Source organism: Callithrix jacchus, chromosome 7 (genome assembly GCF_049354715.1).
Source record: "Callithrix jacchus isolate 240 chromosome 7, calJac240_pri, whole genome shotgun sequence".
NCBI classification, from domain to species: domain Eukaryota; kingdom Metazoa; phylum Chordata; class Mammalia; order Primates; family Cebidae; genus Callithrix; species Callithrix jacchus.
Genome location: NC_133508.1, coordinates 90,381,804 through 90,397,385, shown reverse-complemented (window position 1 = coordinate 90,397,385; position 15,582 = coordinate 90,381,804). Strand labels below are relative to the sequence as shown.

Below are 15,582 nucleotides of genomic sequence, written 5' to 3'. Positions count from 1 at the left end.
ATTTATTTTTCTGTAGAGACCAGTGCTCACCATCTTGCCTAGGCTGGTCTTGAACTCCTGAGTTCAAGCAATCCTCCTGCTTCAGCCTCGCGATATGTTGGGATTATACATGTGAGCCACGGTGCCTGGCCCCTGTTACATTTTCTAATTAGTTCTTGCTGATTAAAAAGAAGTCTAATGATCTTTTATGTTGAATCTTGCTGATTAATAAGAAGGCTAATGATCTTTTATGTTGATTCTTGATTAACTAAAATTATTTCTGATAGTTTTTCACTAGCTTCTCTTAGAGTTTCTGAAAATACAAATAGCTGTTAGTAACCGTTTGGTTTCCTTCCCCCTTCATTCATTCATTCATTCATTCATTCATTCAGAGACAAAGTCTCACTTGTTGCCCAGACTGGAGCTTAGTGGCACGATTGTGGCTCACTGCAGCCTAGATCTCCCAGGCTCAAGCAATCCTCCCACCTCAGCCTTCTGAGTAGCTGGGACTATAGGTGGGCTCACCTGCCCAGCTCATTTTTATATTTTTTTTAAAGATGGGGTTTTGCTATGTTGGCCAGGCTGGTCTCAAACTCCTGGCCTCAAGTAATCTACCTGCCTTGGCCTCCCAAAGTGCTGGAATTACAGGCATGAGACACTGCACCTGGCCTCCTTTCCCATATTTATACCCTTAAATTTTTTCTGGGCTTACTGCATCACTAGATCTCTAGGACAATAAATATTAGCAGTGATAACTGCCTTGTTCCTGTCTTTAATGCATATCAGTTATTGTAATCTTACTAAAACAGAAACCCCTTCTATAGCATCCTAAATAGGTGATCATTCAGCCTCCCCTGGGATGCTCAGTGACTGCTAACCCCTTACAAAGCTACTTGCTCCATTTTTACCCAGCTGTGTTGCAGAGAGCTTCCTCCTTTAATCATTAACATATTCATTTATTCTAAATCAGAGTTTGTGTTGCTCTCTGTGTCTCCTTCTAGAAATGTTCCTCTTCGAGTGGAGCCACCTTTGGAAATAAACACTCTATCTGGCTCCATCCCACTCTCCACCCCCACAGTTTGGGAAATAATGGTTTTCTTAGAGAAATCTAGGGAAACAACAGCATTAGGGTAAAGGTGTGGTAAAGAAATTCACTCATTCATTCAGAACATGTTACTAGGCACCTACTCAGTGCTAGGAACTAGGCATAGAGAGTTTTAAAAAAAGACACAGTTCCTGCCCTGAAAAAGCTATCTAGCTGGGAGTGCAGATACATTTCCCTGTGAGGTCAAGTATCTTTTCATAAGTAAGATACCATGTGCGGTCTGGGAGCACACATAAGAAAGCAACTGACTCTGCCCTCAGTTGGGGAAGACTTCACATTTGAGCAGGATCTTGAAGGATTCATAGTTAATAAAAGAAAGAAGGGATGGGAGATGGGCTTTCAACAGTAGAAAAAGAGCATGCAGAAACAGAGTCTGAGGAACAAGGGGCAGTGAAGGTGGAGTGGTGGCAAGCCTTGCACTGATGTCTGGGCAGTGGGCAGGAGCCTGCTGGAGGTCCAGTGTAATGTGTCTTTCCTCCAGTGGTGATAGCCCTGCTGTGCATGAGTGGCTACCTGATCTGGAGAAACTGGAAGCGGAAGAACACCAAAAGCATGAATTTTGACAACCCAGTATACAGGAAAACAACAGAGGAAGAAGATGAAGATGAGCTCCATATAGGGAGGACTGCTCAGATTGGCCATGTCTATCCTGCAGTAAGTATTTCTCACTGGGAGAATTCCTACCTTCTGACCTTCTTCCCTCCCATCCTTTCTTTCTTCGCTCCCTTCTTCTCTCCCTCCGTTTATTCCTTACATCCTTCTGTTCTTCTTCCCTCCTTCCCTTTCTTCTTTCCTTCCTTCCTTCTGTCCTTCCCTTCCTCCTTCCTTCCTCCCGCCAATATTTATCAAGAATATACCATGTATCAGGCACTGTTCTAGGCCCTGGGGAACATAGAAATGATGGGGTAGGTGATTAAGATAAAAAGGTGTCAGGACTACCTTGTACCTAGAGGCTCTTCCTGGCAGTTAAAAAAGCCAAATGTCTCTCTACTCAGTAAGTTTTCAGAACCTTTGGCCTGGAAGGGTAACTGTGGATGTGTAATTCAAATGTTTTCATTTCAATACCATATGCCAGTTACGTGCCAAGCACCACATTAGATATCAAGTGTTCAAAAGTCAATAAGGAATGTTCTTGCTCCCAAGAAGCTGGTAGGGAGTTAGAGATACTAACATACGGTGGTATAATTGTGTGCTGAGTGCCATGGTGGAAGCTCAGGAGTCCCCTCTTCTAGAAAGCTTTCCTTGGCTTGCTTTGTTCTCCCATCAGTCCTCAGCCTCTCTACCTCACACTGTAGTCCACTTGTCTTTTACTCAGTGGTCTCCTCACTAAACCATAAGATCCTTGAGGGCAGAACTGTCAGATTAATCTGTTTTCCTGATGCCTAGCACAGCACAGCTGATGCCCAACAAATATTTATTGAACAGATGCTATGGAAACATCAACAAGGGAGCTATGAATTTTGTCTAGGGAATCAGGAAAGGAATGCCTCACAGAGAAGGCAACAGATGAACTATGTCCTTGAAAGATTAATAGCAGTTTTGCAGGGAGAGAAGGGGGGAAATGGCATTGCAGATAGAAGCATGTGCAAAGACTTAAAGACACAACACAGCATGACTTTTTGGGGGAATGAGGACCACGAAGTGGCACAGCAGGTGTCACTGTTAGACAGCAGAGTCAGGGGGCTGAGTGTGACCTCAGAGGTCATCCACAGTGCCATCCCCCTGTCAGGCAATCAGCAGCTTTGATCGCCCACTGTGGGCAGAGCCCTGTCTTGGGGAGACCAGAGAACTGGAAGACCCAGCCCCTGCCCTCAAGGAGCTTTTTGTCTTGCCGGGGGAACCAAGGTCACAGCTGCACCAACTCCCGAAGAACCCTCTTTCCGAGCTGCCTGTCGTCAAGTGCAAGGTAGGGCAGTGCCACTCTAAGTCTGAGGGGCTGGTGAGTGAGGGCATGAACCAAGGCAGGTGCAGCCAGTCCTAGAAGGCTTTCTGGTTTGGGAAGGCTGCAAATGTAATCTGGGTATTGGGGCAAAGAGGAAAAATGGGTTAGTCACAGACCAATGAGATGGTATGTGGAAGAAAGTAATCAAGTTTGGGGCAGGGCAGACAGAATTGCTGCTGAGGCAAATTGTTCATGAAGGGGAGCCATGGGAAATGAGGTGGAGCAAATGAGGAGGGTTAGCAAATGGCCTTGAGGATCCTTAACCTCGGCCAGTCAAAAAAAATAGTTGCTTGACCAATTTTTGAAGGTCAGAGCGGACACAGTGGAAGAAGCACTGAACTTGGAATAAGAGAACTGCCAGTTCCATCATTCCACAGCCCTGTGATCTCAGTCACTTCTCTCTGCTCACTGTTCTTTGTAAAATGAGAGTAACAACCCCCATTCTGCCTGCCTCCTGAGTTTATAAAGTGCAAGTGAGACAGCACATGTGAGAGTACTTTGTGACTTACAAAGCACCCTGCACATGTAAAGTGACATTATTTCCAGAGAAAGAAATGACTCAGGGGGAGTGATTCCTGATGAGTCTAAGGACTGAGTAATAAGCTCCTGCCAGTCGCAGAGAAATCAACATTTAGTGAGCACCTACTGTGTGTGAGACTCTGTTCTCAGTGTTTTACATACATTATCTCATTTAATCTTCATAATAGCCTTATCAAGCTGATATTAATAGCCCCATTTTGCAGATGAGGAAACTGAGACTCATAGAAATTGAATAACTTGCCTAAGGTCATAGCCAGAAGTGGCAGAACCAGAATTCAAACTCCAGTCTGTATATACACAAAAGCCCATGCTCTTTCCTTTATATCATGAGGTGTAAATAGCCTTAAAGCTCTGGAAATCAATATTCTCAACAACCTGTTCTCTCCTCTGTCCATTTCTTGGGTAACTGTACCATTACTACTGGGGCCTATCTTTGGCCTAGAGATCTGTCTTGGAGAGAGTGGGAGCATGGCTGGACTAGAATAAGATAGTCTCAAATATCTACACTAGTGGAGGATGGTCATTGCATTCTTAAAAAATTACAGATAACCCAAAGATTACTTGAAAGGCAGTAGGGTTACTTTTTATCATATGTAGAACGTTCAGAGATGGGAGATACTAGTCTGATTCTATTTTATGCTGGTTACGGTGACCTGGGATACTCTAGGCTCTATGTGTTGTTAGGTACTATATTAAACACTCTCTGTGCATTATCTCATTTGATTCCTCAACAACCCTGTGAAGTAGATCCTATTATTATTCCCATTTGATAGATAATAAAACTAAGTCTCAGAGAAGTAAAGTGCCTGACCCAAATTCACATAACTATGAGAAAAATACTGAAGCTGGGGAGAGCCTTTCCAAAGGAGGGTATCCAGGAAATGTAAAAGAGGCAAACAAGATTACATCAGGACCAGTTAGATGTGTATTGTGGAGAAGAAAACATTCAGAATGAAGGAAAGGGAATTCAAACACCATCTATAAATGTCAAGGGTTGTCCTACATAGAACTGTCTCTGAGTCTGAGAGATGGAATCAGGGAATGTCAGAAGATATAAATAAACAAATTTCACATTAGCACAGGAATGGAATAGACTGGCTCAGGGGTTAGTGGGCTCAACATCTCACAGTCAGCCATTTTTGGCAGACAGGAGTCTAGCATCTACCCAGTGACTGGAAAGTAGGGATGAGGGAGAGAGGGATGGAATTTAATTAACCTGCATTGCCTTCCAATCCTGTTTAATCTGTTGGGAAGGTGAAGTATATTACCTTCTTAAATGTGATTAGCATGCTAGAGACAAGTAACTCATAGCCTGAAATTTAACATTTGCCAAAGCTAACCCACTGAAATTGACCAAACCTAAAATCCTATAAGGGAGGATTGAGAAAATTTAGATCCGTGCGACTCTTCTTTACAAAGATACAAAACAGGCCAGGCACAGTGGCTTACACCTATAATCCCAGCACTTTGGGAGGCCAAGGCGGGTGGATCACGAGGTCAAGAGATCGAGACCATCCTGGTCAACATGATGAAACCCCATCTCTACTAAAAATACAAAAAATTAGCTGGGCGTGGTGGCACACGCCTGTAATCCCAGCTACTCAGGAGGCTGAGGCAGGTGAATTGCCTGAACCTAGGAGGTGGAGGTTGCAGTGAGCCAAGATCGCGCCATTGCACTCCAGCCTGGGTAACAAGAGCAAAACTCCGTCTCAAAAAAAAAAAAAAAAAAAAAAAGATACAAAACAAAATGATGAAAAAAATCTATAGCTTTGGATTCATACAGATCGGGGGTTAAATTTTAGTTCAGCCACTTGCTATGTGATCCAGAACAAACCGTACTTAAGCTCATTAAGTTTGTTTTCTCATCTGTAAAATAAATGGGATAAATCTTGTCTCCTGGGATAGTTTGAAGATTATGTGAGCTAATACCTGTCAAAGTAACGTAAGTCTGTACTTTATCAATACTGAATAAATGGTAACTCTTATGGATCTAATGATGAATCCTTTGGTTTGTCTCCTCAGCGAGTGGCATTAAGCCTTGAAGATGATGGACTACCCTGAGGATGGGATCACCCCCTTCGTGCCTCATGGAATTCAGTCCCACGCACTACACTCTGGATGGTGTATGACTGGATGAATGGGTTTCTATATATGGGTCTGTGTGAGTGTGTGTATATGTGTGTGTGTGATTTTTTTTAAAATTTATGTTGCGAAAAGGTAACCACAAAGTTATGATGAACTGCAAACATCCAAAGGATGTGAGAGTTTTTCTATGTATAATGTTTTATACACTTTTTAACTGGTTGCACTACCCATGAGGAATTCGTGGAATGGCTACTGCTGAGTGACTAACATGATGCACATAACCAAATGGGGGCCAATGGCACAGTACCTTACTCATCATTTAAAAACTGTCTTTACAGAAGATGTTTAGTTGTGGGGGTTTAGGTTTGGGGGGATTTGTTTTTTGTAAATAAGATGATTATGCTTTGTGGCTATCCATCAACATAAGTAAAAAAAAACACTTCAACTCCTTCCCCCATTTAGATTATTTATTAACATATTTCAAAAATCAGATGAGTTCTATAATTTAGAGAAGTGAGAGTATTTATTTTTGGTATGACTGGTCCACCACACAGACTCTGTGTGTGTATATGTGTGTGTTTATATGTGTATGTGTGAGACAGAGAAAAATCTGTAGAGAAGAGGCACACCTATGGCTACTGTTCAAATACATCAAGATAAATTTACTTTAACACAGTCCACAAGGGGTATATCTTGTAGTTTTCAGAAAAGCCTTTGGAAATCTGGCTCAGAAAATAGATACCATGGTTTGTGCTAATAGGTAGTGAAAAAGGCAAATCTTTTCACCTCTGGCTACTCCTGAGACGCTGGTAAGTCAGGAACAGCCTTTCAGCTCACTCATTGCTGCCCTGACTCCTACCTGGGCTTTCTTGTCTTTGGCAAAGGTCAGCATACAGACATTACATGGTACCAGAACACTCAGAAACTCAAGACAGAATATGCCTCACCCTCAGCTACTCCTTGTTTTAAAGTTCAGCTCTTTGAGTAACTTCTTCAATTTCTTTCAGGACACTTGGGTTGAATTCAGTAAGTTTCCTCTGAAGCACCCTGCAGGGTGCCATCCTTACAGAGCTAAGTGGAGACATTTCCAGAACAGCCCAAATTTACCATAGAGACTGGCCCAGGCACTGAACGTCTGGGACATGCTGTGGATGAGGATAAACATGGTGGAATAGGTTTTATTACATCTCTTATTTCTCTTTTCCCCTTACCCTCTACCATTTCCTTTAGTTGGGGAAACATTTTAAAGTAATAAATAGGTTACTTACCATCCTATGTTCATATAGATTAAACTAATTTTTGGCTTAAATCAGAACAATTGGCCAAACCTGAAGTCCTATTTGAGGGGGGAAATGGCATATGCAATATTATAGTATATTGGATATTTATGTTCACACAGGAATTTGGTTTACTGCTTTGTAAATAAAAGGAAAAACTCTGGGTGTATGTATAGATGTTCTTTATTATAGATACCTTCTTTGCTTTTCCTGGCCTTGGGGGAGGAAGGGAGAAGTGCTCTTTTCTATTTGTGTGGGGTCTGCCATTGGAAACATAATCCTGTAGTCCTAGAAGGATTCACCCCACTGGCTTTCCCATCCAAAGAGAAAGAGTTTGAGTTTCTTAACTCTGCTCTTCTACCACTTACTCCCACTAGACAACCAGGGAAAAGGTGCAACATGGAAGTGTCTGACTTAAGTAGAAGCCGAGGACATGTATCTAACCTTATCATACCTGAAACTTGACACACTTAAGCGAATGCCTTCCTATCCCCGCCCACCAGATGCCCCCAGCTCAATGAAGGTTGGATGTCTCACCAGCTTGATATCCTTTGAATTTCCAGTCAGACATTCTGGAGTTCTAGCATCCTCTTCCTAGGGCCTTCCTCTGCGTCCTTCTTGGTCTCCTAAACTCTAAGAAAACAACTGCATTCTGGAGCTTGGGCACTGTGTTTTGCAGAAGCCAACAATCTCCTCATGACATGCATGTGTTGACAGTCCTGAAACATTCACTGAGAGGGTAAACGCGGTCGACCTAGAATGGCCAATACCAAACAGAATTTTAAGAACAGGTGGCCAGCTCCTGTGGGGCTTAATCACATATTACTATTCTTTTAAGAACAGAAAGTAACATTATTTTTGACTGAAGGAAAGTGATGACAGTGAAAAACATGGAAATTTACTCAAAACAAGTAACTTTTTCTGTAACCTTCTTCCAAAGAAACTGCATTTTCTAAGGAATTAAATGATAACAGTGGCTAAGGCATAGTTTCTAAACTTTCAGCCAGATCCTGGGATTCACAGAAAAAAAGATAATGAATGGGGTCTGGACATACAGCCTGAGATCTTAAAACAATGATGAAATTCACAACTTTCGAAGACGCCTGAGGGCAGTGAACGAGATTTATATTCAATGAGGAAGCCATTTCAATCAACAACTTCTGCTGTGTTATTCTTCCAAGATGAACCGATACACAACCATGGGACAGTTGGGGGACGGCGCCTATAGGAGTGTGCTTATGGCCAAGAATAACGAGTCCGGGGAGCTGGTGGCTATCAAAAGGATGAAGAGAAAGTTCTATTCTTGGGATGAATGTATGAACTTGAGATAAGTTAAGTCTCTGAGAAAACTTAATCATCCTAATGTTATTAAATTGAAAGAAGTTATCAGAGAAAATGACCACTTTTATTTCATATTTGAATATATGAAAGAAAACCTCTATCAATTAATGAAAGACAGAAACAACTTGTTCCCTGAGTCAGTCATCAGAAATATTATCTATCAGATATTGCAAGGGCTGGCTTTTATCCATAAACATGGGTTTTTTCATAGGGACTTGAAATTAGAAAACTTGCTTTGTATGGGTCCAGAACTTGTGAAAATTGCTGATTTTGGACTTGCAAGAGAATTAAGGTCACAGCCACTGTACACTGATTATGTCTCTACTAGATAGTATCATGCCCCTGAAGTTTTGCTGAGATCTTCTGTGTATAGCTCTCCCATTGATGTGTGGGCTGTTGGAATTATCATGGCTGAACTCTATATGTTTTCCCAGGGAAAAGAGAGATGGATGAAATCTTTAAAATTTGCCAAGTTTTAGGGACTCCGAAAAAGAGCAACTTGGCCAGAAGAATACCAGCTGGCACCTTCTATGAACTTTCGTTTTCCCCAGTGTGTTCCTATAAACTTAAAAACTCTGATTCCCAATGCCAGTAATGAAGCTATTCAGCTCATGACTGAAATGTTGAATTGGGATCCAATGAAACGACCAAGAGCAAGCCGGGCATTGAAACACCCATATTTTCAAGTTGGTCAGGTATTAGGCCATTTCTCAAATCATCTGGAATCAAAACAGTCTTTAAATAAGCAGCTCCAACCATTAGAATCAAAGCCATCTTTAGTTGAAGTAGAGCCCAAGCCTCTACCAGATGTAATTAGTTAGACTGTTGGACAATCCCAGTCAAAAACTAGCCAGAAGCCACTGCAGCCCATTTCGGCCGCCACAGAACCTGAACGTCCAGCAACCACCAAAGCAACAGAATCAGCAGAAACCGCCGCAAACACAATTCCCAAACATCATCAAAAACATGCCAACTAAGCCAAATGGTACACTGAATCATAAAAGTGGTAGGAGGTGTTGGGGCCAGACTATCTTCAAATCTGGAGAAAGCTGGGAAGAGTTGGAGGACTATGATTTCGGAGCCTCCCATTCCAAGAAGCCAAGCATGAGTGTTTTTAAAGAAAAAAGGAAGAAAGATTCTCCATTTCGGCTTCCAGAACTGGCACCCTCGGGCTCCAACCACTTGCTAGGGGAAAACAAGAGCTTACCTGCTGTTATTTCCCTAAAGTCTGATTCCGAATTGTCAACTGCCCCAGCCTCTAAACAGTACTGCTTGAAACAATCCAGATATCTTCTAGGTGTGAATCCCAAGAACGTGTCCTTGATAGCCAGTGGAAAGGAAATAAACCTCCACACGTGGAGCAATCAGTTATTCCCTAAGTCACTGGGATCTGTCAGGGCAGAACTTGCTTTCAAAAAGAGCAATGCAGAAGAAAGCATAATTAAACCAATTGAAAAGCCATCATGCAATGAAACTTTTCCTGAAAAATCAGAGGACTCACAAAGTAATTTCTGGGCATCAGATTAATGCAATTTGTTCTTTGAATCTCTGGTCTAATTTTCTTCTCAACATTTGCCCCTGATCCTGACATAAAAGGCCAAGATGATCTGCTTTTAGAAGTCAAGTCTGGACTAGGATACAGAAAAGCATCCTCTCTCATCAGGAATATCTTTCTTCAGTAGTTTATATTCTAAGATAAATTTGCCTCAAAAAGTAAAAAAAAAAAAAAAAAAAATTCACAACTTTCTCAGAGACACCCATGTTTCCAGCATGTACTACAGCTGCAGTTTGAAAGAGGCAGCTATGGGAGCAACCCTTTACAAGAAACAAATTGTAAAATACAGATGTGTTGGATGGTAGTAAGTAAGATGAAACCTGAGGAGTCAGATCCACCTCCCCCCATTCATAGAGGCCTTTCAGCCTCATTTTGAGGTGTAAGTTATATATATTTTGCCTTTTGCACCTGTGCATAGGTATCTACAGCCAATCACAGATCACAGAGTTACTGGACTATAGAGCTGGAAGGAAGCTCAGAGATAATGCCAAGAGAGCAGAAAATTTATCAGAAGCCAGTCCCAGTGCTTTTCTCCCATTTCCTTCTTCAGGAAGACTATTTTTGGCTGCCTAAACATTGTATCAAACCTGCTACCTATACTATGGTCTACCTTTCCAGTGGACTTACAAAGGCACTGGCTGAGATGCTTTCCAGAAATGGAGAAAATGAAAATCGTATTTACTCTTCATAGCACAATTACTTGTAAAACAGAAGTAACCTGTTAACTGGCAAAAGGAGAATGAGATCAGATTTAAGTGTATGGCAGTAAGTCCTATTGACCCCTCCAGTATATTCACTCACTAAAACCACTCACTAGGTACCAACTGCACACCTGGCACTGCAGATGTAAAGGTCAGTCAAACATGTTCTGACTTTATAGAGGTCACAGTAGCAGTGGAGGAAGACGTATGTGGAAACACAAAAGGAATAGATTCTATTCAGAGCACTGTTAGGACACAAAGGAGAGAGAGGTCTTTCTACCTGGGAAGATGAGGAATAGGGTCATCATAGAAGTGATCTAAGTCTTAAAAATTAAGAAGGGGATTCCACACTTCTTCAGGCAGAGACACACTGAGCCAAAAAACAGAGGTATGAATCAGCATGGGAATGTTAAGGAACTGCATGTAGTTCTTTATAATAGGAACAAAAGGCTCAAGGGAGAAATGAGGCTAGATGGAAAGAGGTTCAATATAAGCACTTTATAGTTATACTAATTTCTGGTTGAATTAAGCATTTCTTGGTCATTGTTTACAAGGCACAAAATGCATCAAGGAAAATTCATTAGGATGCATTGCCAGCACTTTGCAGACCTGACATTATTCAGCCTCAAGCTTTCCATTGGCCAAAGGGAAATGCTGACTGCTTTTCATATATTTGAGTCAAAGATTTTTTTATATGATCAATGAAAACTAATAAAAGGGCAGTGGGATTTTCACAGAAGCATGCCATGTTGTCGAGAGCCTCTTAGATTTTCTCAACTGTGAGAAAGAAACCTGAAAATTTTGAAGACATCAAGTCTGGAGAGGGGATACCAGTCACCGTCCAGTCAGACACTGATGGGAATGGGGAAATGGCACAGGAATGCAAGCCTCTCTACCCCACCCCCCGAACTCCAGCCATACAATCACCGTGTCACAGAATATAAATGAGTTAGCATTAAAAGTTTGAGAGTAAATAATTCCTTTTCCCAAAATGCATGAAGGTAGAGTAACAGTCTTCTCACACTGTATTTTTAGGGTATGGAGAATTTAGAAGGTTAAAGAATTACTGCTTCAAATTTTCAGTTATTAAAAAAATCAGGAAGCTCTGTTCATTCAGGCTATGCACCATGTGCACAGTCAAGAATCAGCAGAAACCCTCTGCATTTACAAACACTTTGTGCTATAAAAGTAATTTTTAAAAAGCCACTTGTATATATATACATATATATATATTTAAAGCCAAGGTTTTGATACTTTTTTACAAAACTACAAGAGAAAACAAATACCTGTCCAAACCTCATACTTTTAAAATAGCATTTTTTTCCCATACAAGCTGTTGTTAATTTGGGGGTAAAGTGCTGGTTTGCAAACTTCATCAGATTGTTTCCAAATGGATTTTCCTTGTTTGTCTTCCCCACCAGCCCCTAAGTTCCCATATTTGATGTAACAATCCGGCATGTTAGAATGTTGTGTCGCACTAACTGGTTCTGCTCTTTTTGTCTTGTCATTCAAGTTCTGTTAGCTTCTGTAAGCGGTGTGCCCTTTGCTATCTGGTGTGTCTTCCAGAGGCGAGGGGGCTGAAGATGGCGTGCTGCATTTCACTAGCTGTACTGACATCATCTTGGTAAACTGAAAACCAAATGTGGACATTTGTAAAATCAGTGCACTGTTTCTAGAGAGAGATTAAATTCATTTTTTAAAAATCTTTAAGTATTGTTTCATTGTGATACTTTAATGAGGGGGGAGTGAACTATCACCGAATCCCTAATGTGCACCAGTATTCTACATAATCTCAATCTTTGTCAACAATTCGGCGAGATAAGTACTATCAATATTACCCACTCCATTTTATAGATGAGAAAATGGGTGAAGTAGCTGCCCAAAGTCACAGGTTATTTTTAGTGCCCCAAAAGGACAATTGTACATGTAGCATTCTCTGCCTAAATTTTCCTTCTCTGCCTCTAGGTGACTAACTAATTCCTGTTTGTCCTTGAGTACTCCACTTAGGTAATGCCTCCTCCAGGAAGCCTTCCCTTTTCTCTAAGACTAGGTTAGATAACTCACCTCTATACTTCCAGAACAATTTTTGTCTACCTGCATCCCAGTACTCTGCCCTACCATTCATTCTCATGCCATTGGGGTTGCTTTTGCCAAGGTCACTCAGGACCTCCTCAATTATAAATCTGGTAAACATTGTTTCAGTCTTGATCTTCCTTGACCTGGAAGCAGTAGTTAACATTGTTAGTCACTCTTTTCATGGAATACTCTTATTTTGGCTTCCATGATACCATACTCATGGTTTTTCTCCAGGATCTCTGGCCACATCTGAGTCTCCTTTACCCACTCCTTAAATTATGGTATTCCATCTCAAATCCACCCACTTTTCTATCTCGATTGCTGCTACCTAAGTACACATCACCATTTTCTTGGATTACCACTGTCATAGATTACTTTCTCTTTCTTTCTTTTTTCTTTCTTCCTTCTTTCTCTCTCTTTCCTTTCTTTCTCTCTCTCTCTCTTTTCTCTTTCTTTCTCTTTCTCTCTCTCTTCTCTTTCTTTCTTTCTTTCTCTCTTGACAGGGTCATACTCTGTTACCCAGGCTGGGGTGCAGTGGTAGAATCATAGCTCACTGCAACCTTGAACTCCTGGCTTAAAGCAATTCTCCCACCTCAGCCTTCTGAGTAGCTGGGACTACAGGCACATGCCACAGTGCCTGGTTAATTATTTTTTCTTTACTTTTTCTTTTCTTTTTTTTTTTTTTTTTTTTTTTTGAGAAAAGGTCTCTCTCTGTTGCCCAGGCTGGAGTGCAATTGTGTGATCTCAGCTCACTGCAACCTCCGCCTCCTTGGCTCAACCAATTCTCCTGTCTCAGCCTCCTGAGTAACTGCAACTACAGGCATAAGGCACCTCGCCTGGCTAACAGATTAACTACTGACCTGAATGTCATACTTCTAGTCTTTTCATTTTCCAATCCACCCTACAACACTGCTGCCAAAGTGTCTTTCTAAAGTGCCATAGATACATCACCGCCACTTCATTCCACTTTCTTGCTTAAAGCCCTTCAACTGCTTCACTGCCATCAAAATCTAATATTCTTGGGTTTGCCCAAAATCTTTTAATATAGGTGGTAAAGCTCTTCGCGATTTGGTTTCTGCCCAGTCTCCAGCTCATTACTCCTTATATTTTAACCACACAGTTCGAGCCCTCTGTCTGGAACATTTCCTTCAGGAACATTTCCCTAAGGACCCTACACTGCATTAGCAGCCACCTCATGTGCTTCCATAGTATCCTGTGCTTCTTTTGTTGGTAATCTCATCGTTACACTGTTAATTGCTTGTATACTTCTTAACTACCTCCTCTGCAAGCTCTGTAAAGAACTGTCTTGCTCAACACTGTATCCTCTCTGCACATGACACTCAGTAGATGCTCAATAAGTTATACCAAATGCAGACACTGCAGACACCGATCATGCTCTTTCAGTTATACCATGTCTCATATCCAAAAACCTGGATTACTTTACAGCCTGATGGGAGTTGCGTGTCCTTTAAATTTCTCTTGTTATTTGCCACATCTGCAAATGCCAGATTCACTTATATTTTTATAATTTTACTCTTGGAAAATAACCTTGTAGCAATTGCTTAACACCTCTACTTAACTCTAATTACCACCTCAAGATTGTTGTGATGGTTCGAAGAACAAGCACATGTAATCCCATTCAGCCTAGGGGCTGCCATTTATTAGGTACTTGATACATGGTGGCTCCCTTTTCTTTTTCTCTTATTTTATTTATTTATTTCAGATAGGGTCTTGCTTTGTCACTCAGGCTGGAGTGCAGTGGTGTGATCATGGTTCTCTGTAGCCTCAACCTCCCAGGCTCAAATGATCCTCCTACCTCAGCCTCCCAAGTAGCTGGGACTGCAGGTGTGCACCACCACACCTACCTAATTTTTAAATTTTTTGTAGAGACCAGGTCTCCCTATGTTGCCCAGGCTGATCTCAAACTCCTGGGCTCAAGTGATCCTCCTGCCTCAGCCTCCTTAAGTGCTGAGATTACAGGTGTGAGCCACCATGTCTAGTCCCCTTCTCTTTTATACAATTCCCTTGTTACTACCCATATCCAGTGTTTTGTAATAAAAATGCCTTATGGTTTTATAGCAATTTTGAAATTGTTTCTTATAACAGTTCTGCTAGGTGTACATTATTACGCTCATTTAAAGAGAAGGAAACTGAAGTCTAAAAAGTTGAGTCAGTTCACCTATAGTTACAATGAGTCACTGTTACACAAGCGATTATTTTAACCCATCTCCAGTGATTTTCCCCCACCACACCTACTCTACACTCTGCTTCTAATGCTTTTTCAGGGAGAAAAGGACTCAATGTTAAGACTGGGGACAGGAATCAAGACTGCGGTCCTGTCTGATTCCTGTCCCCAGTTCTAGTTGCCAGGTCCCAAGAATGATGTCATCTAGGCACTGTCTCTAGAACCATTCGTTCTAAGCTGGAACTTAGATGAATGAAAGTAGGCTCCTATTATAAAATTATGATCTTGATTGCCCTGGGCCTACTCAACTGTACATTTTTTCAGAGCCAGAAAGGCTTCATAGAGGACAATCACTTTACCCTGAAAAGAGCGAGCCCCTTTGGTCAGTGGTCCTCAACTCTGACTCACCTGGGAGCTTTATAAAAAGTACCAATTCCCAGGCCCAGCGGTGGAGATTTTAATTGGCTTGGGGCCCTGGCATCAGTATTTTTAGAGGCTCCCAGGTGATTGCAATGCGCAGCCAGGCTGAGAATCACTGCTGAGTAAATGGGATGAGTAATGGGAGATCAAATACTCACTTTAACTTCTCAAGCACCTATTCTGGAGACCAGTGGGGTAGAAAGATAGAAATAAAAGGTAGAAAGGGATGCAATGGATAAGTGTGAGTGAATTAGTTCCAGGGAAATGGCAATCTCCACTGTGGATTCAGGGAGAGCGTCACTGAGGACGACTTTCTTTTTTTTTTTTTGAGACAGAGAGGACGGCTTTCTTAACATTCAGGTCAGTGGAAGCCAAC

General features: G+C 41.6%; 1 protein-coding gene and 1 pseudogene across 29 annotated transcripts in view; both read left to right on the top strand.

The window, feature by feature from the left end:
* Positions 1–7,097, top strand: part of LRP8 (LDL receptor related protein 8) — a 75,769-nt gene extending 68,672 nt beyond the window's left edge. For 20 of the 28 annotated variants that reach the window (XM_035251536.3, XM_035251535.3, XM_078331864.1 and 17 more), the window contains 3 exons: positions 1,566–1,738; positions 2,814–2,990; positions 5,589–7,097. In XM_035251536.3, coding sequence (XP_035107427.1) covers positions 1,566–1,738; positions 2,814–2,990; positions 5,589–5,627 — 389 coding nt within the window. In that variant the 3' untranslated portion in view covers positions 5,628–7,097. The remainder of the gene's footprint in view (positions 1–1,565; positions 1,739–2,813; positions 2,991–5,588) is intronic. The other 8 variants (XM_078331868.1, XM_035251531.3, XM_078331867.1 and 5 more) reach the window with 1 other exon arrangement.
* LOC100389311 (serine/threonine-protein kinase MAK pseudogene) lies at positions 6,023–12,235 on the top strand (annotated as a pseudogene). The gene has a single exon (XR_008472893.2). The product of XR_008472893.2 is annotated as a serine/threonine-protein kinase MAK pseudogene (transcript).
* The last annotated feature ends 3,347 nt before the right edge of the window (positions 12,236–15,582 follow it).